This window comes from Etheostoma cragini, chromosome 3 (assembly GCF_013103735.1).
Source record: "Etheostoma cragini isolate CJK2018 chromosome 3, CSU_Ecrag_1.0, whole genome shotgun sequence".
Taxonomy (NCBI): Eukaryota; Metazoa; Chordata; class Actinopteri; order Perciformes; family Percidae; genus Etheostoma; species Etheostoma cragini.
In genome coordinates this window covers 13,450,141-13,475,488 of record NC_048409.1, presented here as the reverse complement: position 1 = coordinate 13,475,488, position 25,348 = coordinate 13,450,141, and the positions used below count along the sequence as shown (strand labels likewise).

Here is a 25,348-nt window from a genome sequence, read left to right as displayed (position 1 = left end):
AGTGAGAGAGGGGTTGGGAGGAGGGGATGTTTGGTTCAAGCTCTGAAGACTCCTGTGTTGCAGCACAGTAGTTTCTAGTGAAACCTGCCTCATTTTCCTCATCTTGAGCTCTGTGTACATGTAAACCACCAGTGTGTATGTGTGTGTGTGTGTGTGTGTGTGTGACCAAAGGATTACCCCTAACATGCACATATCTTTGGAAATAAAATATGAGAAATTAAAGATTCTTACCTATTTGCTTTCTTGGGAAACCTGCAAGATAAAACAGGAGAAATGTCAGTATCTCACAGAATTTAACTGCGAATATACGTGTAATGGAGGGAGAAAAACAAGATGCCAAGCTGACTGTCCCAAGCCCATGTAGTGGTAAACATGATAATCCTGATCAAACATCAGAGTTCTTCAGCTGCAGATTAAAGCCTTTTCCAGGTCAAATGTCCTCCCCCTCTCAGATCTCCGCTGTGTGTACGCGTGCCGTGATTTAGCTCCTCACAGACATCATGACTTGACTGTTATAATCATATCCTAATCACAACGATGGCCTGTTTCCTTTGAGGCAGCCTGCCCCGAAAAGGATTACTGCCACACAGGGATGTAGTGATGAAACAATTTAGGGATACTGTCAGCATCATATTGGAAAAGGCCATGTTTTCCAGGAAGTTAGAGATTTATTTATTGATTTGCTGTCTGGCAGATGCAAATTGAAATGATAATTTTAATTTAAGGAGATACTGCACTGTTAATTCCCCCGGTAGGTGTTGGAGGCCATCTTTATAATAAAGCCTTAGCCCCAATCAGATAGAGCATGTTTTGCAGATAGAGCATGCATTTAGATTTTAAAGAATACTACATCCCGTTTATTGTTTTAGTCTATTTTACATTTCCTTATGCATTTTACAAACCTTACTTCAAATTAACTGCTCTAGCAAATATGTCCTGGATAAAGAGATGTGGGCTAGACAATATCGTATAAAAGGTCTTTGTTTTTGTGGGAATCGTTTCCTGGCAGTGACACCAGTCTTCTCCATGCTTTCCACTTCATCGCAAAAAAAGCTGAGTTAAATGACAGTGGGCGCTTTTACGATCTGAGTTGATGTTTTTTTTTCTTCTACCCGATGAGATCAGGGTGCTCCTGCAAAAAATGTAAGGCGCATATAGTGGAAAAACGCGAGGCACTCAGCAACCTAAAATCAGCGAGCAAAACGCTTCACTCTCATTGGAAACAATTACAAAAAAAACTGTGCCAGGCTGCTAGGACAAGCTCGGTCTGATCTGGGCCTTGAACTCTACCTCTAACTAAAGTAGTTTAGAGTCTAATAATGAATTCTAAATTTATACTTAAGGTCTCCTTCCTCACTTGGACATTGTATTGGACCAACACGAGTGCACATTTGTGAATGAATAATGTATTGTAAATAAATAAATGTTCTTCCTTAAAATACACGGGGCATGAGTATTAACACCACTATGTTAAATTCCCAAAGAGGCAGGCAGATTTTTATTTTTAAAGGCCAGTTATTTCATGGATCAGGATACTATGCATCCTGATAAAGTTCCCTTGGCCTTTGGATCTAAAATAACCCCCCATATCACATACCCTTCACCATACATAGAGAGTGGCATGGGTACTTTCCATTAAATTCAACCAGCTATTAGGCTAACTGAAAAAAAAAATGCCAATCTCTAATTAAGGCATTTTTTTTAATTCCTCTTTTTAGTTAACTTAAGCAAGGGTTCCTATACTCCTCAGCAGTACTGTAACCATATATTTTTATCTGTAATGCACTTTCTACTGAAAGGAAAATGTTCTGAACACTCTTGAAGTTTGTGCCAATTATCTGTGTGGCCCCTTGGCTCTAAATTATTCCTGGTGGGGTCTGCACAGTCAGCACAGTTTAGAGGGAGCGATGATTTGCTACTCTTCTCAACGTAGTAAATAAAAAAAACCACTTATAAAATTATAAGAATTATATAGCTACATAGTTACCATAAAGCCTAAATTTAGCTTCAGTTTTTTTTTTTTTTTGGCGATGAAGTGGAAAGCATGGAGAAGACTGGTGTCACTGCCAGGAAACGATTCCCACAAAAACAAATACCTTTTTATACGATATTGTCTAGCCCACATCTCTTTATCCAGGACATATTTGCTAGACGGGACAGCAGTTAATTTGAAGTAAGGTTTGTAAAATGCGTAAGGAAATGTAAAATAGACAAAAACGATAAACAGGATGTAGTATTCTTTAAAATCTAAATGCACGCAGTATTATAATACAAAACAGTAGTATGAATAACTACACCAGTCTTCTGTAATAGGGAGGACGCAAGACTAACTATCCCACATTAACTCTCTTTCCCCTGGTGACACTGTGTCCCATTCAGAGCCATGAAGGGGCAGCTGAATGGCCCGTTTATGAAAATGCCTCAGACTGTAATAAGTTCCAGAGCCTTCAGCAGAAAAAAACTAGCTGTAAGTAGCCCACTCCCTAAGAAACCTCTGAATTGGAGAGATGGAAAAGTCAGCACATAAACACATACTGAACTGGGACATGTGTACGCACAAGCTTAGGGATGGCAAAACTGAGCAGGCAGATGTTGTTTTTGGTTGATCATACAGGAACAAATGAAAACGTGAGTTCTAAGAGGGCTGGATGATGTCTATGATGGCTATGTTAAAGTAGACTTATGAATCATGCTTTCAGAAGTAATGTTAAACAAGATGTTTGAATTGTGTTATCTACATGTTAAAATGGTTCAAAGAGATCTGAAAATTTGTTCAGAATTTTATTGTGTAGTATTCATATCTCAAATAACCACGAAATGACTTGGCTGTGACACATTTAAGTAAAGAGACAAAGGAGGTCATGAAGAAAGATTGCAGCAATGGACCAAAACAACAGGACAGAGGGGAAAAAGAAGACCTGTGGAGTGGCGTATCAGGGGAGTAGAAAAGACAGAAAATAGAATGGTAAGAAAAAAAGATTTAAAGGGAAAAAGCAAATCTAAACACAAACTTAGTGGTACTGAAGGCTGTGAACAGGTCAAAAGCCTGGACATTTATGCCAGTTTAGCCAAAAAGAGGTACCAGTAATCGTCCAACAGATGGCTGTACATCTGGATGAGGAAATCCCTCTCTATACAAAGACAAGTACTCAAAGTGATAGGTATTTTGTGAGTTTCAAGGGTATCAAACATGGTGTGATTTCACAATTATAATAAATATACTGTGACATGCAAAATGTTCTCAAAATGCAGGTGATATCTTAATGGGCAAACCAAAACTATCCTGCTGCACAGAATCCTGAAACTGCCAGATCTCTGGTAGGTTGGTGAAAACACACAACCCCTCCACGGCTCGACAGTAAAAAGCTCCCTAGTTTCCCCTCGCAATCAGATCTGGATCACTGGAAAGCCTTCTTAAGGTTGACAACTACTTTTCAAATGAGGTAGATTAAAATACAATACAAAAATAAATTAAAAAAAACTTACGTAAGGACAACCTGCGTGTTTGATTTTCACTCTAAACAGTAAAATGGATTGTGGGAAAGAATACTGAAAAGATTACTAAACAAAGGCCCGCCATCATCACAGCTTAACTACCTAAAACTAGCTAAAACTGATAGTGAGACGGTTTGTCTTTTCTGGTTATTTCATTAATTTAATAATCCTTTATGTGTGCCAATACACAGTAGAGTTTATAAAGTGTCCTCAATATTACATACACTAAATTTTACTTAAAGGCAGGGTTGGTAACTATTTCCAAAAGTAACTCTTTTATGTATTGTTTGAAATTATCTTTACATTTCAACAGCAATAAATAATTTATGGGCTCTGATAAAGGAGCAAAAAAAATCCATCATCTGATATAATCTTGAAGAAAATGCCCACCAATCACTGCTTGCTGTCAGGTTAGAAAGAACCAATGAAATGCCTCCACTGTATGAGCCTGAGATCAAAGTGCATTGTCGCCGCTGGAGTTACTGCAAGCCTTCTAAAGAATGGAGGAGAAAACTCAGCAAAAGTTGCCACTGCCAAGGTTACTTGCAACCACACACCCTGCTAAAAAAGGCAAAGAAAAGAGAGACTGAATCTTAAAGCAGCAACTAAAACAGCTGCAGGGCAGGGCGGACGGAGCCCCAAGGATATGATTCATTCAAATCATTCATAGCTAGATTTTCAACATTACCAACTTTGACCCCCCTCCTTAAAAGCTACAGACACAGAATGGTCCTTAAAAAAAGATCACTAAGATCTATATAAAAGCATCCAAAGAGCACCATGTCACGGGACCTTTAAGTTATTTAACAATGATTCTCTACCGACACTCTCTTTCCATAACCAATCGGATTGAATGCCTCTGTAGAGCTTCTGTGAAAGTTGTCTGAGACAGATACGATAACAGCTATTTTTAAATTACAAAGTGAAATCGAAAATGGCAGTTACTTTCAATGTGGAAGCAAAAGTGTCCTTTGGTTCAAATGGAGAAATTTACAAATAAGTAAATTGCAGTTCCCACTGCAAGAGTAGCAGCACTACCAGCCTGTATTTTAACTGACAACTGATGTCATCTTGCTTTATTATTTAGTGGCATTACAAGTCAATAGAAAGGCTTTCAACCGTCATGAATTTCCATTCGGTTTTGCTTACACCTCCGTTACATGTGCATAAAGGGCAGTTAAGTACACACTTGACATGTTAACTCATGATAATTCAAAAAGAATGGAGAACAATCCTCACATTACTGCACTGCTATGCCCTGTTCCACCCTTTTGAATTTCATGGAAAACCATACCACTTGGAAAGAGATATATCGCAAAGCTAGTCACGCAGACAAGACACAGTCAGTACATTATACAGTAAATACAGGATTAGCATGGCACTTCCTATGCTAACCTGCCTAGAAAGTAAACAATGCAATAGATATGGGTAATTAGGGTGTTGCACTTTTTAATGGATGCTTTCAATATAAATTCAAGCTAAAGACCGCATAGCAACTGAGGTTCATAATAAGTCACACTGCCTCCATAGCAAAATACTGTCAGTTTTACTTGTCACATCGTATGAGGTAAGATTCTATTGAAATGTTACCATTAGCTCGTTTAACTTGTACATGATTCATCAGAATGTGGCTGTCAGATCGGCACACAGAAGAAGAGTCACCAGGTTGAATGCACCGGCGCTTCAGGATCAAGTCTCACCTAAAGGACACCAAAGCTCCTGACATCCCGCTGGAAACCCACACAGGCACAAAAGCCACCCAGCTCCCCGTCCAACGCATGTACACTTGCTAAAGGCCTCCACGCTTGCCCTGGCACGCCCTCTGGTATAGTGATGGAGATGGAGATGGAGATGGACGCAGAGATGGTCTTATTTGTCCACATTGTCACCATCTTAGTTGATAGCCATCTCTACCCTTTCCGCTGCGTTTACTCTGATGGTTCCATTTGAAAACCTTGATCGGCCAGGCTAGCAGGAGAGTAGTGAGTTCATTTCCATATCCCGATGAGGGACTCATCACCACAAGCCTTTAGTGCCCAACATCAACCAGATAAAACACAACTATCTGTAAAAAAGAAAATTCAGCCTAAATTTTGCAGAGCTGACCGTAGGGCTGGGTACCGAGACCTGATGCTTACGATTTATACTCATGAGCAGCACCGTACCTAGCAAAAGGTAGCCTACCGTCAGCTAGCAGCTGGATTACATACTGTTAAATGCTGACAGCTGCACAGTTTATAAGTGTAGCTGTATTTCACTGTAGATGATTCCAACAGCGGGACGTGCAACAGTCTGCAGCTGCTGTCAAAAAAAAAAAGTTATTGTAAAATACCCTTTTCCCATCTAGTGGTTATTTTTTTTTTGCAATTTACTGGTAAAATAACTTATTGTTATAAATTGTTATTACATTTTTAATAAATCATTTCATTTTGACCATATGGCCTTAGCAATAAATAAGTTGTTCTTAAATGTCACAGCCTGTCGTTTTGTGCGATATATTAGATTATAAATTCTGAGAGGAGATGTTTTTCACAGTAGGCCTGTATCTTGGTGGATAAAGACACTGCAAAGCTGACAGGTCAGATTAAAGGGGTTTCTCTTGAGTTTTTACTGACACACAGTCATAGCTCACATAACTTCCCTATTCATCTCTAGTAAACTGTCACAATGGCTTGACACATTCGCAGTGAATTCTCTGACCACTCCAGTAGACATCAATAGTTTTTTGTTCTTAGTCCTAATGATACTTTAAACACAACTCGGTTATTGGAACAATAAACACATTATAGGATAACTGAGAACATACCAGAGCTGAAACATACAATGTCGATTGACAGTAAATCAAACAACCACTATTGAACATTTGCGCTACCAGTATCAGTATCGCCTCCGATACTGCTGAAAACGCTGGTGTCGGTATCGGGTCCAATACCATGTAAAAAAGGAAAACAATGAAATGAATCCGTTAGCTTGAGCTTTGTGATGGCAACTTTTCACAATTTTGTGAAATTTATTATACTAAATTAATTGAGATAATAATCAAAGGGTTTACCTATAACAAAAAATAAGCATTCTTGAAGCCCTAGAAAATACACACTTATATTACAATGTGAACTGTAGTGACATTGCAATTTATCAAACGCAGGCACGGGCGTTAATCAGAAATATTACTCAGTATTTATACTTCTAGTTTTTTCCCCCCAGAAAGCGTTTAAGAACATTTTCCTCAGCTCATTCAATCCCTCAGATACAGCTATAAAAGTCTTTAAGTCTGAGCTAGGACCTCTTCTTGGACAGGACCATTAAATGTGCACGGAGTGAGAAAGGAAGAAAGAAGGCAGAGTCAGAACAGGGTGGGATGAGAGGGAGGGGCAACGCTGGAGCGGGCCTGGGCTTGAATGCTCCATTGAGGTTTGGTGTTTTGATGGAAAACTGTGGCAGAGCTGGGCCAACTGCAGCAACAGTGGCAGCAAGAGAGGCCAGGACCAGACCAGACCACGAGAGAGAGAAAGTAGTAAAGTAGGGGGGGACAAACAGCCCTGAGGGAGCAGGACTCTGACACACAGCCATTTCTCTGAATGGCTCTACCAAACTGAAGTGGAAGGAAAACAGTGAACAATAAGGAACTAGACCAACTCATGCAAGATTCAAGGGAAGCACTTCAGGTTATTCTCAGTTCCACTTAGAATCAGTCAAGGCAGATATTTATAGAAGAGTTTAACTTAAAGCTAAATCATAATCAGGAGGATAGGAGTTGCCAGGATACATCCAAAGCAAAAAATGAGGTGGACACTTGATGAAGTAAGCTGCTTACCCTGACTTTTTCCCTTGCAGACAGTGCTGCTGTTGTAATTTGTGCTATATGGAGTTATTGCAAAAATCTACCAGGAGCAGAGAGCAACACAGCTCACAGCACAGGTGTTGTTGGGGCTGGGAGAGGTGGGGCCGGTCTAAAACTAGGAGAGGATTGGACACTTTGAGGGGTTGCCAGCTGGCTGCAGAGATCAGACTGAGGTGTGTGCCATTCCAGGAGGTGAAATACAACATAATCTTGCACCCTGCAAAAAAAGTTCAGATGATAGATCGCGCTGGAAAATGAGGGGGGTAACGTGACGTAATGACAGAGTAGTACGTTGGAAAGGAAGCTCCACATTGCACTGCTTTATTTATCATTTTACAAATATGTAACTACAGAAACGGCTTGTGGAGATATTAAGAAGCATTTGCACTCAGGAGGAGCTGAGGCCAGTGTTTGGGTGCCCCGTGAGATAAAATTTGAATTACATTTTTCCCCAATTATAAATGTATTTTTTTTACAGTGCACAAAGACCAGCGGCCTCTATCCCCTGCCCCTTGAGATGTTCCGTGCTGTGCGCATGACTCAGTCTCCTCATTCCCTTCAGGCTCAGGACTCATAGGCTTTTGTTAGTGGCAGCATGCTGCTGGTGGTCTTGGAGCGGGATTAACTGTACTAATAAACCATAGATAGCCACGCCATTTATCAGATTCTGGTTGCTCACCCTCTGCGCAACAGTCTTATCCTAAACTTATCTTTATGGTAGAGTTAACTGGACCTGACCGGAGCTAACTGCTAACCGTTGCTAACCCAGCCGTCAGTTTCCATTACCAGATTCATTACCTGTATGAATGAAATGGGGCTCAAAATGGCCTGTAAATGTTTTAATGAGTTGTTTGAATGACAAAAGTATGTTCAGATGAGATCTTAATGAGTGCAGGGACATGTAAAATACAAAACAGTGTGTTTAGGATCCCCACTTAACTTACACTGTATCATTTTTTTCGGTCTGATTTGTTTATTGTATAAATAGTTTTCTAGTAGTTAATAGTATTCTTTCTAAGTTATTAGTTAATGTTTTGTAGTCACTGTTTTCAATAATAGTTCATACACCTTTGTATGACTAGTTTATTACTGAAGCCCAAAGGGTTGTGCAGGTCCAAGATGGCGGTGCTAATGCGCCCAGAGTAGAAAAGCAACAGGCTCAGAACATGACGCCGGTGGACACTAGTGAACATTTTACCGCGCTGGAGAAGATCTCAGATGACTTGGGGACTAGACAGGCGCTCTATTGTTTTGAGACAAAACTTTCTACCTTAAAAGAGAATTCCGGCCAATTTTTACGGGTATCGTGATTGCTATAAATATGCGTCTACTTTGAAAAAATCCCCCAAAAAAAGAATTGCTGCAGGCAACACGGACTAGCTGCAGCTATGTGTACGAGCTGCCACTGAGCTAAAACAGTAGTTGTATTAGAGATTATTTGTGCCACTTAATAGACCCAAAATTCAATTAAAAAGTCTGTAAACATATATAACATAAACAAACATAAACAGGGCCCTTACGTGACAACAATATGATTTTTCAACTTAGACATTGTTTAACTTCATCTACCCTGTCTCTATCCTGCTAGTAGGTAGCTCGCCCCGTTAGCTGCCGGCCGTCATAAGTGTGTTCAGCAAGGCTTCTGTAATCATCACGCAGTTGTTCAGTGTGTATTTGTAGCTCATCCATTTTGTGTGTGATCAATCTGGTGTTGGTTGGTAGGAGGCTTGGCAGTGTCAATTTGTGTGGTAGTTCCCTTAGCCGCGCTAGCAGGCCTTGCTGGCATCCTTGTTTCTGATTTCTCCCCGCCTTTGTTGTCCCCCACAGTGGTCTGGCTATGTCCTCTAGAGGACAGGTCATGCATTTGCGATGAAAACTTGAAGTTTATTCCCCCCTTAAAAATAGGTAATTGAGCACTGTATTGGTTATGACCATATCAGTGACTATTTACCTACATGAAAAGGGGCCAAATTAGGTCTTTGGCTTGCACAGTGGCACAGTTAGAGAAGGCTAGCTGTAGTCTCGCGCTGAAGTCCCGGTGTAGCAGGAAAAAGTAAACAGTGTCCAGATCTCTCCTTTACATCTAAAGTACAAGCATATTCATAGAAATGAAGATTAACGTAAAATGTTTCCAAAATTCTCCTTTAATCCCCAGAATGGATGAGATCAGGAAGCGGGGGGGGGGGAATCTAAAAAGAGCCAACAGAGCTATCAAGAAAGAGGTTGACCTATCTGGGAAAAAGTGAAGAGTTAGAAAATTGAATGCAATGCAACAATGCTCTTCTTGTGGGCCTTTCGCCGAGGGCAGAGAAGGGGGCGATGCAGTAGAAGTTTTTGGAGGAGCTGATTCAGGATTTGCTAGAGATAGAGGGAAAATGCAGGGTTGAACGTGCACATAGAATCGCCAGGCAGCAGCCCGGGCAGGAGAGAGATCCATTCTGGCAAGATTTTTTAGATCATTGTACAGGAAATATGGTCTGCGAGTGGCAAGAAACAAGGGCAAGCTGGCTTGGTGAAATAACAACATAATGCTCTTTCTGGACGACTCCAGAGCAACACAGATGAAGTGTGACAAATTTAAGGAGTGTAAGAAGAAACTGCATGAGCGAGAGGGGAGATTCGGAATGCTAAACCCTGCTAAGCTCAAAGTCGACACCAAGGAGTTAAGACATTTGAATGCCCCCGAAGGGCGATGGCATTTATAGATAATATAGAGAGCTGTTTTTGTCAGCTTTTTTTGCAGCTGAACTAGAATGTTACTACAGTGATTCCGTTTAGCTTCACAGATATTCCACGTAGCCATTGAACAATTCCAAATACATAACGCATTTTGCAATGTAAATCTCACATCACATTTTTACTAACTATGGCCACTAATACCGTAATAACTAAGCAGTGTGTGTGTAAACACGCACACCAAGATTACACTATTATTCAGAATATGACATTAATCTGAATTTGATACAGGTCATGTAAATAACATATTCCGGTTGGATATTCCAAATACCTTCCTAAATTTGCATTTGCCAATTAAGACGTGGGATACCGGCATTATTTGGATTTTAGAGGCCTTCTTTGGACAAGTATACAGCGCATTAGGAATAAGCGCCTCAATCTGGGATTTTACTGCAGTTCATGCCCATTTTACGGCCTCTTGCTTGTTTACGGCTTATGGTCAGTTCTGGGCATTGCTATGGTTGCTGTAAACAAACCAACCAGCTAGCAGTTTTCGAGGCTGCAGACCAGATAAGGAGAAACACACTACTTTTAAAAATGATCAAAGACATTGCTATCACTAAGGTTTTGGATATGTGCACAAATCGCTACACCAACCTTCTCAAGAAGCTGGTTAAAGGAAAGCAAGACGCTGCGTTTGTACGGTCCAACAAGTCCGCCACGACTGGTAAACTTTGAAAAATCATATTCTGCGTGGCTACATGTAAACGGGAATATTAGTGGAACATTCACTTTCATTAGCCTTAGTAAACAGCTGAGTTGAAATATATAGCAACAAAAATGCTGAGGGAACATTACTGTGTTTTTTTTATTTTGGTTTTGAGCTATATGCATCCCTACTAACCAGGAACAGTAACGTTATACAGCGGTGTGCCGCTGCTGACATAGCGGAAACCTCGTCTTAGAAAGACCCAGGAGACTGTTGGAATTACCACCCAATTTCCTTGACACAGTTACATGTTATGAGTATTTAAAAAATAATTGGCAAACAAATTAAATGTGGTAATTACTTCTTTAATTTGTCCTGATCATGTGGGGTTTATTCTCGGGCGTAGCTATTCAGATATTCCATGGTCTGTAGCTAATAGACAATCCCAGATACAATAGCTGCTATTTCTCTTGATGGCGAAAAGGCATTTGATATGGTTGATATGGGGCTATGTGTTCAAAATTCTGGGAATGTATTGGTTTAGCAGCATTTTGGATCGGGATATATCCTTTTACGCCCATCTAAAACCAACCTTTATTCATCTGTGTAACATTTGCAAAAGTTAGAAACTTCTTGTCTCAAAACGATGATGAAAAACTAGTCCATGCGTTTGTTACTTCCAGGCTTGACTACTGTAATTCTCCATTATCAGGATAATCAAAGAAGTCCCTTAAGACTCTCTAGCTGATCCAGAATGCTGCAGCACGTGTTCTGACAAGAACTAAGAAGAGAGATCATAATTCTCCTGTATTAGCTTCTCAGCATTGGCTTCATGTAAAATCTATGATTGAATTTAAAATCCTTCTCCTGACCTACAAAGCTCTAAATGGTCAAGCACCATCTGATCTAGAAGAGCTCTTAGTGCCTTATTGTCCCACTAGAGCACTATGCTACCAGAATTCAGAGTTACTTGTGGTTCCTGGAGTCTCTAAAAGTAGAACGGGAGCCAGAGCCTTCAGCTATCAGGCTCCTCTCCTGTGGAATCAGCTTCCGGTCTGGGTTTGGGGGGCAGACACTGTTATTCCATTTAAGAGTAAACTTAAAACTCTCCTCTTTGATAAAGCTTATATTTAGAGAGTGAGGAGATGCAGCGTCCGCCTAGACCGGCGGGGGAGGGTGTATATCCGTGGAGGTGGCACTCCTTCTCTTCTCTGCTTCTCTTCATAGTCATCAGATTAATTTACAATTTAATCATTAATATAATAAAACTAGAGGGAGGCAGGGCAGTACAGCCAGACCAGCCTCCTCTCTTTACCCTGTCTCTCTTAGTTATGCTGTAATACTCTTAGGCTGCCGGGGATCTTCCTTTGACACATTGCGCTCCTTAACCATTCCAACAGTGTGCATTAATGTCCCAGAAATGCCCGTTACTAACCTAGCTCTGGGGAGACATTCCCCAGAGTCCTTATGATCTTTTTCCCCCAGCATGTTTCCGTGGATCAGGGAGGCTCCAAGATCATGGTTGCAGCTGTCTCTGTGGTCCTGCTACACGTCCTGCGATGCTCTGCTACATCCTGCTATGCTCTGCGGTGCCTTGTAATGCCGCACAGTGCCCTGCTGTGCAATGAACTACTACAAACTACACATTTTTTTAGTCACTGTTCCTTCTCTTCTTATCTTTTATTGTGACTATTCATTTCAACTGGCCCGTCAGACACCACCTACCAAGAGCCTGGGTCTGTCCAAGGTTTCTTCCTAAAAGGGAGTTTTTCCTTGCCACTGTCGCACTGTTTCTTGGTCTGGAGGGAACAACTAGAATTGTTTCGCTCTTGTTAATTATGCAGTCTAGTGTGGTCTAGACCTACTCTATCTGTAAAGTGTCTCGAGATATGTTATGATCTTGTTATGAATTGATACTATAAATAAAATTGAATTTAATTTTCATTAAATGGATTTAGGTGCTGTATTAACACCCAAAAGCTGCAGTCCAAACAAATGGGTTCAATTCTAAATGCTTTGCTCTTGGAAGAGGAACAAGACAGGGCTCATCCCTTTCTCCTTTGTTGTTTTGTTTAGCCATAGAGCCATTGGCGGTAGCAAATAAGGGGGAGACTAATTTCCCAGGTGTTATTGTAGGAGGAATGGTACATAAACTTATGCTTTATGCGGATTATATATTACTTTTTGTGACCGAACCTAGCAGATCTAGTGGACTAATCGGGATCAATTACTCTTTTTCAAAATGTTAAGTTGCTTTATTACGGTTTCTTATACCTGGGTATCTTATTTCCTCCTCAGTTAAAAGTTACTTTGGATCCATTATTGAACTAATAGGGGATGTGTTCATGGTGTGAATTGCATGTTCTTTATCTTGCTATTGAAACAAAAAATTGTTAATAATAAAAACGTCATTAACTGGTAATATCTCTTCTTCAGCCAGCTAGCCATTCATGCCACCTCTTTAAAACTGGTCTGTGATTCCATCTCAGTGGTATGATGATACAGTCTCTTAAACAGTCTGATTCATACATTCAAGCTGTCAATGGAAGAGAACACACACACACACACACACACACACACACACACACACACACACACACACACACACACACACACACACACACACACACACACACACACACACACACACACACACACACACACACACACACACACACACACACTTAATCTAATCTTTCTTACATGGCTTGGTTGAATTCTACTGTAGAATGCGGTCTGTTATTTTCTTGATAACAGACAGTTGCTACACATTGTCTGGAGGACAGAAGTTGGGTTAATTTATCAACAGTGACAAAAAGTGAGGAAACATGGAGCAATTTCTGTCCTCCAATTCAAGCAATGACAGCAGATCTGGTGAGCGTCTATTGCTGCATCTTTATATGCCGTCTATAATCGCTATAGCCGTAGGAACAACAACGCTAATTGCAACATTGCAACATATTTAATGTTAACTTACAGGTGTGCCAACATACCGGGGTTGTGCATAAAGGAAACAAGATGAATGAGCACATAAACGTCAACATAAATATTCCCAAAGAAGCCATTCACCCTGTCTCACTTCGCCGTCAATGGAAATGTTCAGTTTAATGTGAATTAGAGCAGCCAACAGCCCACTAGCTAGCTCACTACAACGCTAAAGTTGTGTCAATTCCTGCAGTGAGTAAAACAGCAGCTGGGTAATCTGTCCACCACTGCAGCACACCATAAAATATACGCCTACTACACAGCCCGTAAGCTGGTGTTGAGTAATAGACAAAGGGTTGCATTAAACAGCTACAGTTTGTGTTGCTATGGACAGGATTCTAACCGTAAAGACGGAACAGACTATTTCCTTTAGTGGACGGAATACAATCATATACATATACATCTTATAGTTTAATATCACACACTGATGCCACTCTCAGCGTGTGGCCTTAGCAGTGTAATCATACGAGAGAGAGAGAGAGAGAGAGAGAGAGAGAGAGAGAGAAAGGTATGGTGTGAGAGACAGGAGCAATAGCTATGAAGCTCAAGCAACAGCCTCAGGGGGAAAACGGTGCCCTTTCTGCCCCAATAAACCTCATCAGGATTCCTGACATGAGGACTGCGGGATAGACATTTCTTCACGCTATGCTGTCTGCTGTCCTCCAGCACTGGGAAAGGAAAAGAGGTGGCTTAACATGCTACACTGTCCACGCTGCTGCTGGTCATGAGCCCTGTCACAAAAACCTCAGAACTTTTCTAATCCACAAGTTACTTCTTTAAAGGGAGTAACTAGCTTCAATTTAGCTGTTAACTTTAGCACAAAAATATACTGTCTGCATGGGACCCATGGATAATTAATTTAATTTAATTGACAGTGTTTATTGATCCCCACTGGGGAATTTACTTAATAACTAAAATAAATTAATATAAAATAAGTTATAATTTTTTATTATAATCCCTACACACATGCCTGAAATACACACACACACACGCTCAGGACCTATTCATGCACAAATGGACTGCCAGTGCTCGACCAGCGCCCTGAGCTGTTGGGGGGTGGGGGTACGGTGCCTTGCTCAAGTGCTTGACAGACTTTTTGTGTGAGATCTGGTATCCTGGAATGATCTCAAATGTGTATTACTGGCTGTTAGAAGCAGACCTATGATGACATTTAAGCTGATGCAACATGTGGTAAAAAAGCACATTACTGCCTGCAGGTTGATGACCAAACTGACAGTTTTTTAGAGAAAGGGAAGGGATGTGTTAGTCTGTCTAGTCACCCCTGAATCAGCAGAAACAGGCAGTCCAGGATTAATCACTGCGCTGCAGCAGGCTGCTGGTCTCTCTCTAAAATACATCCTATACATAACACACAGAGACACATACAATTAGAGCATAGCCACTCTGACAGCCAGGGAAGGGGATATAAACAGGCCACAGGAATGACACCCAATTACTGTTGCTTTTTAACGTCAACTATCCATTAAACAAAGATTGCCCATATGTTACTTGTGCACTTACAAAATATGTATTGTATGTACTGTACATTACAAAATCAATCAATTAACAGCAAGAAATCTCAGATTAATCCCCAGCATCACATCTCTTGTGCCACTGTGCAGTCTGCAGAATATTGTGGCATTACAATTGTCAGTTAGCTTGAAGGCACAAGCCTAGTTCATGGTTACCAAATCCTTAAATGGACATGTGAGGACATGACACTTGGGCAAGACAGCTCTCTACCCTTGTCCCCTTTTTCTCTATTGTAGTTACCCTGTCTTTTGTGAAGTGAAAGTAATGTTTGAGCCCTGAAGCTCTTCTGGCTAACGGGGCCAGATTCTAGAGGGTGTCCACAAGCATCAGCATCACAGGGCTGGGTGATAGACCCCAACTCCCTCAGCACTCAGAGCCCCAGCTAATGCCTAGACTTTACCCACACACTATAACATCACTACCCCAAGGGCATTATGGGTAATACGTGCTTATTTTCCTCTCTGTCGTCTCGCTCTCTTTTGCTATCTCCCATTTATTTCCTTTTAGCCAGGTCTTTCTTGACAAAAATAACTAAAGAAAAAACATTACCCTACAAAAACACACAAGCGCCATTTCTACCTGTCTACTTTTCATCTTTATTTGGCTAATTTGTGAAGGCAAATTTGATGCAACAGTAATTACACTCTACCACTAGGCCTAATGGAAATGTGGTAGTGATGGGAGAAAAGGACTGACCAAAGCAAGTAAAAGGAATAAATGATAGATGTGATTGAGAGAGTGTGTGAAAAAAAGAGTGAAATGGGACCTGGCAAGTATGGACAGAGTATGGTGAGAGTTGGTGTGTGCCTGCCAAAGTGACATCCTGGTGTGAGCAGAATCTTCCTTGGGTCCTCGTTTACATTCTATTAAACAAAAAAAGAAGACGACTAAGAATTTGGTCAGGCCTTCCTTGCTGACTTGCAGTAGTTAGTAAGTTGCAATACAAATGATTCAAGTAACAATGAAAATATTGAGCTGCGAACCCAGCTTTTATCACATCCCCGAGAAAAACAGAGGATATTGCAGCGGTTTTGCTGCATAGAAAATATAAAACTGACTACCTTCACCAAAATTTGACCATGTCGTCAACAACAACATTTCCAGAGCACTGTGTTTAACGCATCACTGACAAATGTAATTGCAACAGCAGAATAACTCCAGGGAGACACAAGGGCAAATGACAACATAGTAGGATAAAAACCTAATTCAAATTATTATGTAAATGGGATAAAGGTCTGACATGGGACAGAATGCAGGAGGAAAGGACTGATTATGAGTTAGAGTACCCCTGATATGGATCAATAAGCTTCCCTTGTAACTGGTGATTTATGACAAAATGTGTCTGTGGGTGGTTGTAGTCATGGCAGATGTTGAAAAGGTAAATATAACATCCAGAGTAGTGCTTTTAACATCCAAACTCCACACAAGATCTGAGACCAAGCTGTTCTCCAAATCAATGATCCGGGCTGCAATCAAACTGCTTTCCCTTTTTTGCGCTGTGCACATGGAAGTTGTACAGCCACTCCTGATGTATACCATAACGCAACAACTGTGTGAAAGGAACTTGTGACAATTGACAAATATGCACTTGCAACAGATCAACCTGGGCTTCTTAGAGCTTTCATACTTGTTTTTCTTAAATTTTACCCCTTGGGGACAAAGTTTTAGAAATGCCTTTCACTGCAGCACCACAAACCACAACCTCCCTCTTCACTAAGGAAGTGAATCAACACTCTCTGACATAATCTGAACCAATGCTTGATATGATACTCTTTGTGAAAGGTAGGGATAATGGCAGAGCTGTTGTGTTTTAAATAAAAGACTATAAAGGTGTTTCTGTTGCGTTGGTATTTTCTGCATCACAAAGTAAAAATAATCTGCCTTAGGTGGAATTTGTTTAACAGATGTATTCCATAAAGGTATTCTTCAAAGTAAAACGTGTTGATGGACTACCTTGTACACAGAGGCCCTTGTTTTTAATTTAAGCTAATACATATATTTCACAGCAAATAAATTAAGTATAAAGTTTTTACTCTCTATTCAATGAGTAGGGCCCCAAAGGAAGGGTAGGAAGATGTGACGTTGCACACCTGCTCACAACCTGGAGCATGTTAAAATGTATTTGGCATAAACAAACAGTCATGTAGGTGGTGGAGATATCACCTTGGTCACATTATGAGCCAACACATCATCAAGTGAAATTTAGGCTGACCAGTGCGTGAGGTGACCGAAAAAAAGTGACAAAGATTGTAATGGAAAAGAAGGCATACAGGCTACAGCAAGCATTGTTAAGGTATAGTTAGAAACTATTAACAGGACTCTGCTCTTTCATTTAAAGTTAGGGAGGAAGTGAATTCCTTCTCAAATCTTAAAACATAAAGGAAAATCACACTGTCTGGTGCAGTGGGAAATTGTTAGGTATACAAGAACCAGGGCGGCAACTCACAAGTATTTTTTTATTGTTAATTAATCTCCCTATTATTTAATTAATAATTTATTATTCAATTAACCGATTAAATGTTTGGTATATAAAATACTATACAATAGTCAAAAATGAACACCATGCCTAGGTAGGTGAGTGTTTACAGCGATTACCTTATAACGCACTGTGCTGTGCTTGTCAAACCTCTCTTGCTACCCCGTTCCTACAGATTCAGCTGTCAAATAAAGGCAAAAATGTGAGGGAAAAAAACATATTTCTGGATCATGTCTTTTCAAATTGTTTTTTTTGTTCAACCAACAGTGAAAAACCAAAAGAAATTTAAAAGGGATACTTCACCGATCAGCATTAAGCTTTTTATCAGTAGAAACCCGGACGTATTATGCTTGTGTTTCCCTCCCTCATGTCCCCCAGACCAGAGACCAGAGTTTGCTGTATTGTCTTTCTGGAAAACAAAACTACGATGAGGCAAAAAACGTTGTTTTGCATCACGGGAGGCATTTTTGCCCAGATAATATAGACTACAGCCAACTAGTTCCCCTTGTTTTCAACCAACCCATAGGGGGTGGGACTGTAACTACCCGATGTGAGTTGAGTGTCAGCCATCTTGAAGTTAAGTTAAAAGGCTAATTGCTCTGTGGAGAAAGTTGAGTAATTAATTCATACTTTAGGAGGCTAACCACGATAGCGGAAGGTAGTTTTGAAGATCTGGTGAGCGAATCCAATGCTCGTGGCTACCTGTACGGGAGCAGCTGCTGCAGTAGCATATAAAATGTTTATCTTGCAAAGACTTTTTCGGCATGTGCATTCAAACTACTGCACATGTGTAGCACCGGGATACTGCTGGTACAAATCGGACAATATGAAGAAAATGTATTACGGATGAAATACTCAACACATTACGCAAGCTTCACCTGCTTTGGAGACCAGCACCTCAGCCAGCGATGTCACTTGATGCCGCTAGCCAGGGAAGGGGACATCGAAAGCGGTGTACGAGAAAGCAGAAACGCGGAATGAGGGCAGGAGTTCGAGCTAGGTGAAAAGCTAACACTGGACGGCCACTTGTCCCATCCATCCTGCTTGCAAATGTCCACTCATTAGACAACAAACTAGACTACATCTAACTTCAACAAAACTTGCAAGTTCAGAGACTGCTGTGTTTTTGTGGAAACACTATACCGGACTCTGCTATCCAGCTACCAGGCCTGCTAGCCTTCCAAGCAGATAGAGAGGCTGCTCTGTTGGGTAGGACCCGTGGACGGGGCCTGTGCACACAGTCTGTACGGATTGGTGCAGAAATTTGGTGCTTATGTCCAACTACTGCTCACCGCTGGTAGAGTTTGTGTCTGTTAAATGCCGTCCATTCTACATTCACGGCTTTGTTTATACTCTGTGCTAACACCCCACCAAGCGCTAATGCTACCAATGCGTTAGCTGAACAGAGCCATCAGTGAGCTCCAAAGAGGGTGAACCTAACTTATAACAATCAGTGCTCTGTTACAAGTCTATTCAGGCCCTGTATTTTGTCTGTCCTATCCCTTGTCTGTCTTAAATGATCTACTTTAAGTAGTCATTGCACTTTATGTGTATGTGTATTTTTATATAATGTGTGTGCACTAAAATGTAGCCTATCTTGTATTTTGTTTTTAGATAATGTTCTTTTTACATATTTTAAATGTGTAACAGCACTTGAATCACAGCAAAATGTTGTTTTGTATATGGTTGAAATGACAATAAACCCACTTGTCTTGACTTCCCTCTGTAACCGGTAGGCGTGGCTTTGGGGGTGGCATCATAGGGAAGCAAAGCAAGTGCATTCTGGGAGTTGTTGTCTTTTATCTATATGAGCCAAAATTACATTTTCTGGCTTTTCTTGTTCTAGAAGGAACCAACTTCTAAAGGATTTCACATTTCATCACATTTCAATTTAAATACATATTCATCTTTCCAGCAGTGAAATATACTTTTAAATTACTATAATATATTGTTAAAAGTATTGACTGTAAAAAGTGGCATATTTATACAGTGGAAGCTGGAAACATAGAATGTATGGAGTCATATCTTACTCAGCAACTTCTCGTAAGACACATACAACTATCCTACTTGAAAGTGACAAGGTAACTCACAGCTGCTAATCCTATAGTCTGATACCTTTAGTAGTTGTGGATCAATTATTTGTTAAATTTTTTTCAAGTGTATAAATACCACCATTCTGCACTGCATGCTGAGCTGGAGCCTTTGTACTTCTGATCAGAGCTTTAAATTACTCCTGGATACTCATTTGAATGCCCAGTTCAGAGTAGCTGACGCAGCTTCCCCACTATCAGCGCTGACTAGATGGAGTAGAAGCATACTGCATTATAAGGGAGGGATGCCAATTTACAGGAGACGCATACAAGTAGACCGAGCTGTCAGTACTACTCAATAAAAAACATTGTTCATCTAAGTAAGACAAATATTGACTCGAGTGCCTATGTTATTATCACTTGGTGTTGACATAATTACTTTATTAGTACAATAGACAGAAATATCAGTTGAAAAGAATTTAGATTACAGATTGTACCTTATCTATTTATCAAGTTTTAACACCAAGCAGATTCTAAAACGTGTCTTTTTATATTGTTGTAAATCAAAAGCTGGCTGAACAAAATAAACAATCTGTTAAGTTTTGAAGGGCATTTGGCATTATAATTGTACATATAAAGACTAAATGAGCAATTGCCCAATCACATAATCAACAATTAGATTAATGAATCAATTAATGACAACCTTGTTAAAATGCAACTCTATTACCATTAACCAGCCACAGACATAATTTAACAGCTGTCCTCCAACAGGGTAACAATAAAGACATACCAACCAACCTGCCTCCCTGAATGTACCTGACCTACAATGGTGAACCTGGAGAGAAGCCTACAGCAGACAACCACTAAAAGCTTTTGTTTACTATTAGTTATGTCACCAGCACCACTTCACAGGGAGGGCCTCAGTGGGGGGAGGGGGGTGGGTGGGTGGGTGGGAAAAACGTGGAGATCAGCAGAACTCTATGACAAAGAGCTAACAGCACACTAAACTGACCCATTGGCTGGCCGCCCAACCCCAATAGATGTTGGACGCATTCTCCCACCTTAGAAAACAGAGCGTAAACAAAATGCACAACACCACACATAGAAGAAGGGAAAGCCAAGACAGGGAAATACAGATGGACTTAAGGAGAGAAGGAGAGACAGACAACACTATTAATCAATAAAGACAGTATCAACCAAAACACTATCAAAAACTGCTGCAGTCCAAACAACACATTTTGTGCAACAGAGGTAAAGCGTTAGTTGCTTGCACAGTCTACAGACTGCTTTTTGGGGTCTTGGATCATGTTTTACTGGTGGAGTGACAATTATGACTTTAATAACACAGGCCCCGTGAAACCAAAACAAACTCACTCTAAACATATCAACCCACATACTCTGAATAAAGAGTCAGTCTCAAGCCTTCACATGCAGCAGTAAATTTGAAATGACCAAATATAGCCCACTGTATCTAATTGCCATCCTAACATTAGGTGCTTTATGACATCAGTATTTCTGATGTATTTGCCAATCAACAGCAGTTTGTGTTTCCATGCAGTTTTTTGTAAGTGATTGGAAAACCCTGATTTGTTCATTTTTCTGCTAAAAGCAAGCAAACATAAAATGGCATCTCCACTGGTTTAGTCAATAGCACCAGCAGGTTGTGGTAATACTATTATTATTATTATTATTATTATTATTATTTTTAAACACAGTTCAGCACCACAATAGCAGTTAGTGACAGACAGTGTTGCCATCCTAGCAGTGGGGGAAGGGGGTCATGTAAAATGGAATTGGGCTTAGCCTCTAGCTCATGCCCCAGCCAGGAGGATATTTCAGATCCCAACCTGTGCAATACAGCTTCCTTCTGCTCTGAATCCACCGACCACATTCCACTGTATTGGCCTGCTTTCCTTGCAAGTATATGGGATTTAGGTGTGGAGGCTTGACGTAATGCAACAGCTTCACTTCTCTGTTTCACTATCACAGTACCAAGTATCAAATAGAGAATAGAAACCTCCAAATTCACCAGATACCAAAACGCCGATGAATTCATTATTCTAATAGCACAATAATAACAATACTGACAAATGATATCCTAATGGCTTAAGGCAATACAGACTGGTCCTTTACACCCTTTAGTGTGTTCCTATGGTCCTGATCTTGGAGTTTAATCAGAATCAGAAATACTTTACTGAGCCCCAAAAAGAAATTCTGTGTTACAGTTTCAAGAAGTATATAAATATCAGAGTAGAAATATAGATAAAGAAATATAAGGAGTGTGGATATGTACAATATTTACATAGTTAAATGAATTGTTTGATACAGGACTTAGAATATTAAGGAGTTGTAATGGTGAACAGTAAGTTGACAGGTGTCTTAGATAAGGTGATTAGTTGACGAAGTTAAGGTCTTTTTCTAAATCCAGGAATCGCTTTAATAGGTGCAGGAGAAGGTTAGCTTTAAAAAGCTTATGAGGTAGTAGAGATGTTGAAACGTGTACAGGGATCCCAGGCGACTGTTCCCTGGCACACACACTGTGGCAGGCCTTCTCAATCACTGGACAAGCACTACTTGACTGTCTGCAGAGAACTCCTTTAGCCATGCTGAAATCAGCAATGTTTACGTCAACATCTGATGTCCATCCTTAGTAATTAGATTGTATAACGTAGTTATTACGAGCACTGCGCCGTAAAGAAGTGCTTTACTTGGACAGTGTAAAACATGTATCATCACTCATGTTAATATCATCAAGAAACTTTAAGAAAATGTTATGTTTTACAAGTGCAGACAGAGTGCAGACAGTGCATTAATAGAACGTACTGTACCTGTCAGTGAAGCTGGACTGTGTGTCACTCATTGGGCTTCCGGTTCTAGATTTGCAGCAAATTATATCCGATTAACATTTTCCAGAGTGTGATGAGGCGATTTCCTGGAGCGACCTTCTCGGGCATTCGTCTGAAGTAGGCAAGGATTTTGAGAATAGTGTTGACAATAGATGACCTATAGAACACTGCTGGGTTGTTGAAAGGCACGTTCAAACACTAGAGGAACAAAAATAAAAACTACCTATGTGCTATCTGTAAACCAATAATCCTTGCCAAAATCCAATAGCAAGAAATCTACAGTGCAGATCTAAATTAATCGGGGCCTCTGTCGTATTAGCTGTGCAGTCAGATGATATCCTACCCCGGCTATGAACAATATTTTGCAAACACGAATAAATATACTGCGTCAGCTGGCACAAGTTATCGTGCATGTATGGACTCCTTGTATAAATCCTTTGCATTCACATCCCAGTTTTCCGCCGATATAAAATGTATAAAAAATATGTAACGTTATTCCAATGCAACGGACACCTTGGCCCTGCAATGTAGTTCGTCTGCCACCACCCCAGTTCGACTGATTGGCCTCGGTTCCTAAATGGTCTTTGAAGATGCTGAAAATTCCTCCAGTCCCATTTGATATTCCCTGCTCCCAGAAATTCCTGTCTGTGGCTGTGGGGAAGACTCTCCCGTGACCATGAGAATCGCTCAATAACGAGTTTAAACGACCCGTGTTACAAATTAGCAACAACTGCAGCTAATGTGATACCGGTGTAAGACGTTGGATTTGAAAGCCAAATTTGTTATATGGTCGATTTAAAAAAAAAAAGCACTGTTGCTTTTCAAAAGATTCTTTCTCACGGAAAGCTGGCTGGCGTTGAATCTCGCCAGCTACCAGCTAACAAAACAGATGAGCTCTTTCAGCAAAAAACTTTGCTTCGTATGCTCTTGTTTCGAGTGCAAACTAAGCAAACTCCCGTTCACAACAATGAGCCGGCCAACGACCGAAAAATATATGTACAACACTGCATGGATGTTGACTGGCTTGCGAGGTTTCCGTGTTATGTCCTTCAGAAAGTCTCCTTAGAAAAAGAAAATCCAGTGAAGTCGGTTAGCACAGCGCGACGTTCCTTGACTCCATGTTTCCAGAATTCAGTCGTTTCTCGGCAGAATTCCCGTGGATGGAAGCAGGCTAGCTATGTGGCCAGCTAACGGGGCAGAAAGCAACACCAGTCCTCTGTAAACAACGGCTAAAAGCTACAGAGGCGGTTAAAACTTGTAGCGAACAGCAAACGCTGTTTTTCCAACGCAAGACGTTATTTGTACAATAATATAACTTGCGGAAAGGTACCAAAAATCCCACTTTTGCCGCTAGCAACGCCCTAGCCAGCTAGCTGTTGGAGTCCAGTAGCGCTTCAACTAACCACTTCCGCCGGGAGATGGGAAAACTCATTTTGTTTCAGCATAATGTTACTGCAAAGTAACACGACAATAACAACAGCAGCCTACCTATAATACCGCCACTACTACTATTATTACTACTCCTCCTACTTCTACTACTACTACTACTAATAGTATGGGTAGTATAGCATTCACATAGTAGGCTATTGAAATTATTTTAAAGTAACGTTAGGCTTATATAAGTTATGAATAAAAAGTATAACATATGGACCTGCATCAATCAATCCATTTACAAACAATGAATCTGCAACAATTTTAATTATCAATTAATCATCTGTTTTATTATTTATTTTTTTTGTTGGGGGGGGGGGAGGGGGATGACAACAACAACAAAAATACCTGGTTGCAGCTTTTCACATTTTCTTGAAGACATCACATTAGACCCTTGGAACTTGTGATGGACACATTTTTTTGTATTTGTCGATTATTTTCTAGAAAAAAACGATAAATTGATAATGAAAATAATTGTTAGTGGCAACCCAAATACAATTCATTAGACTTGTAGCCCACATTATTTGACTATTGAACATAGACAGCATCTCTCTGAGAGTTATATACTATAGACTAAACAATTGTATTGATTGTATAATCAATATATTAATTGATAACGGAACTACTCATCAGTTACATCCCTAGTTGTTTAGACATGTATCGCGTTATTGTTTACTTTTCCATGACTGGGGAAACCAGTCCTAAGAATTTTCCAGTAAGGAGGCACTTTTCTTTAGGTGGTTGACAAACTTGATGATTATGCATGTTGTTGTATGATTATTTCATCGTTTTCATGGCTCTGTGGTTGGTCTGGGACTGGGAGAACAGTCATTATGTTCCTTATGTACAGCTTACAGTCCATCCATTGCCCATCATCAACAAGGCACTCATACTGTATGTGTGTGTGTGTGTGTAAAAAAAAGTGCAGCTAGTGAGCATGTACTTTTTTTGACATTTTACCCCAAAAAAACACACTTCACATCACATCACCAATGTCATAAAAAATGAATATTGATGGGTGTTCAAGAGACAATTATTTGCACTACCACAGTGAATCTGTCCATATCTTATTTATCTTTAATAGCCAGTGCTGGTGAGTAAAAGTATTCTTCTCTGTTGTCTCTCAATCTACTTTGTTTGTTTGTTGGTTTGGTTCCTATGACCCTTTTAGCATACTAAATGTATAATGTATGATTATCTTCACTGTGTTGTGCCTTGCAATTCTATTTTTAATTTATATGATTGGCTGACACTATACTGTGCAAAACTACAATATAATGCAATACAAAGTATCATCACTACCATACACAGTATTAAACTTTGCAT

At 40.2% G+C, this 25,348-nt stretch overlaps 1 protein-coding gene across 3 annotated transcripts in view; it reads right to left on the bottom strand.

Moving 5' to 3' along the window:
* Positions 1-24,002, bottom strand: part of arhgef12a (Rho guanine nucleotide exchange factor (GEF) 12a) — a 47,116-nt gene extending 23,114 nt beyond the window's left edge. For all 3 annotated transcript variants that reach the window (XM_034862198.1, XM_034862205.1, XM_034862215.1), the window contains exons 1-2: positions 22,574-24,002; positions 232-252 (exon numbers count right to left, since the gene is read on the bottom strand). In XM_034862198.1, coding sequence (XP_034718089.1) covers positions 232-252; positions 22,574-22,605 — 53 coding nt within the window. In that variant the 5' untranslated portion in view covers positions 22,606-24,002. The remainder of the gene's footprint in view (positions 1-231; positions 253-22,573) is intronic.
* Positions 24,003-25,348: the final 1,346 nt, after the last annotated feature.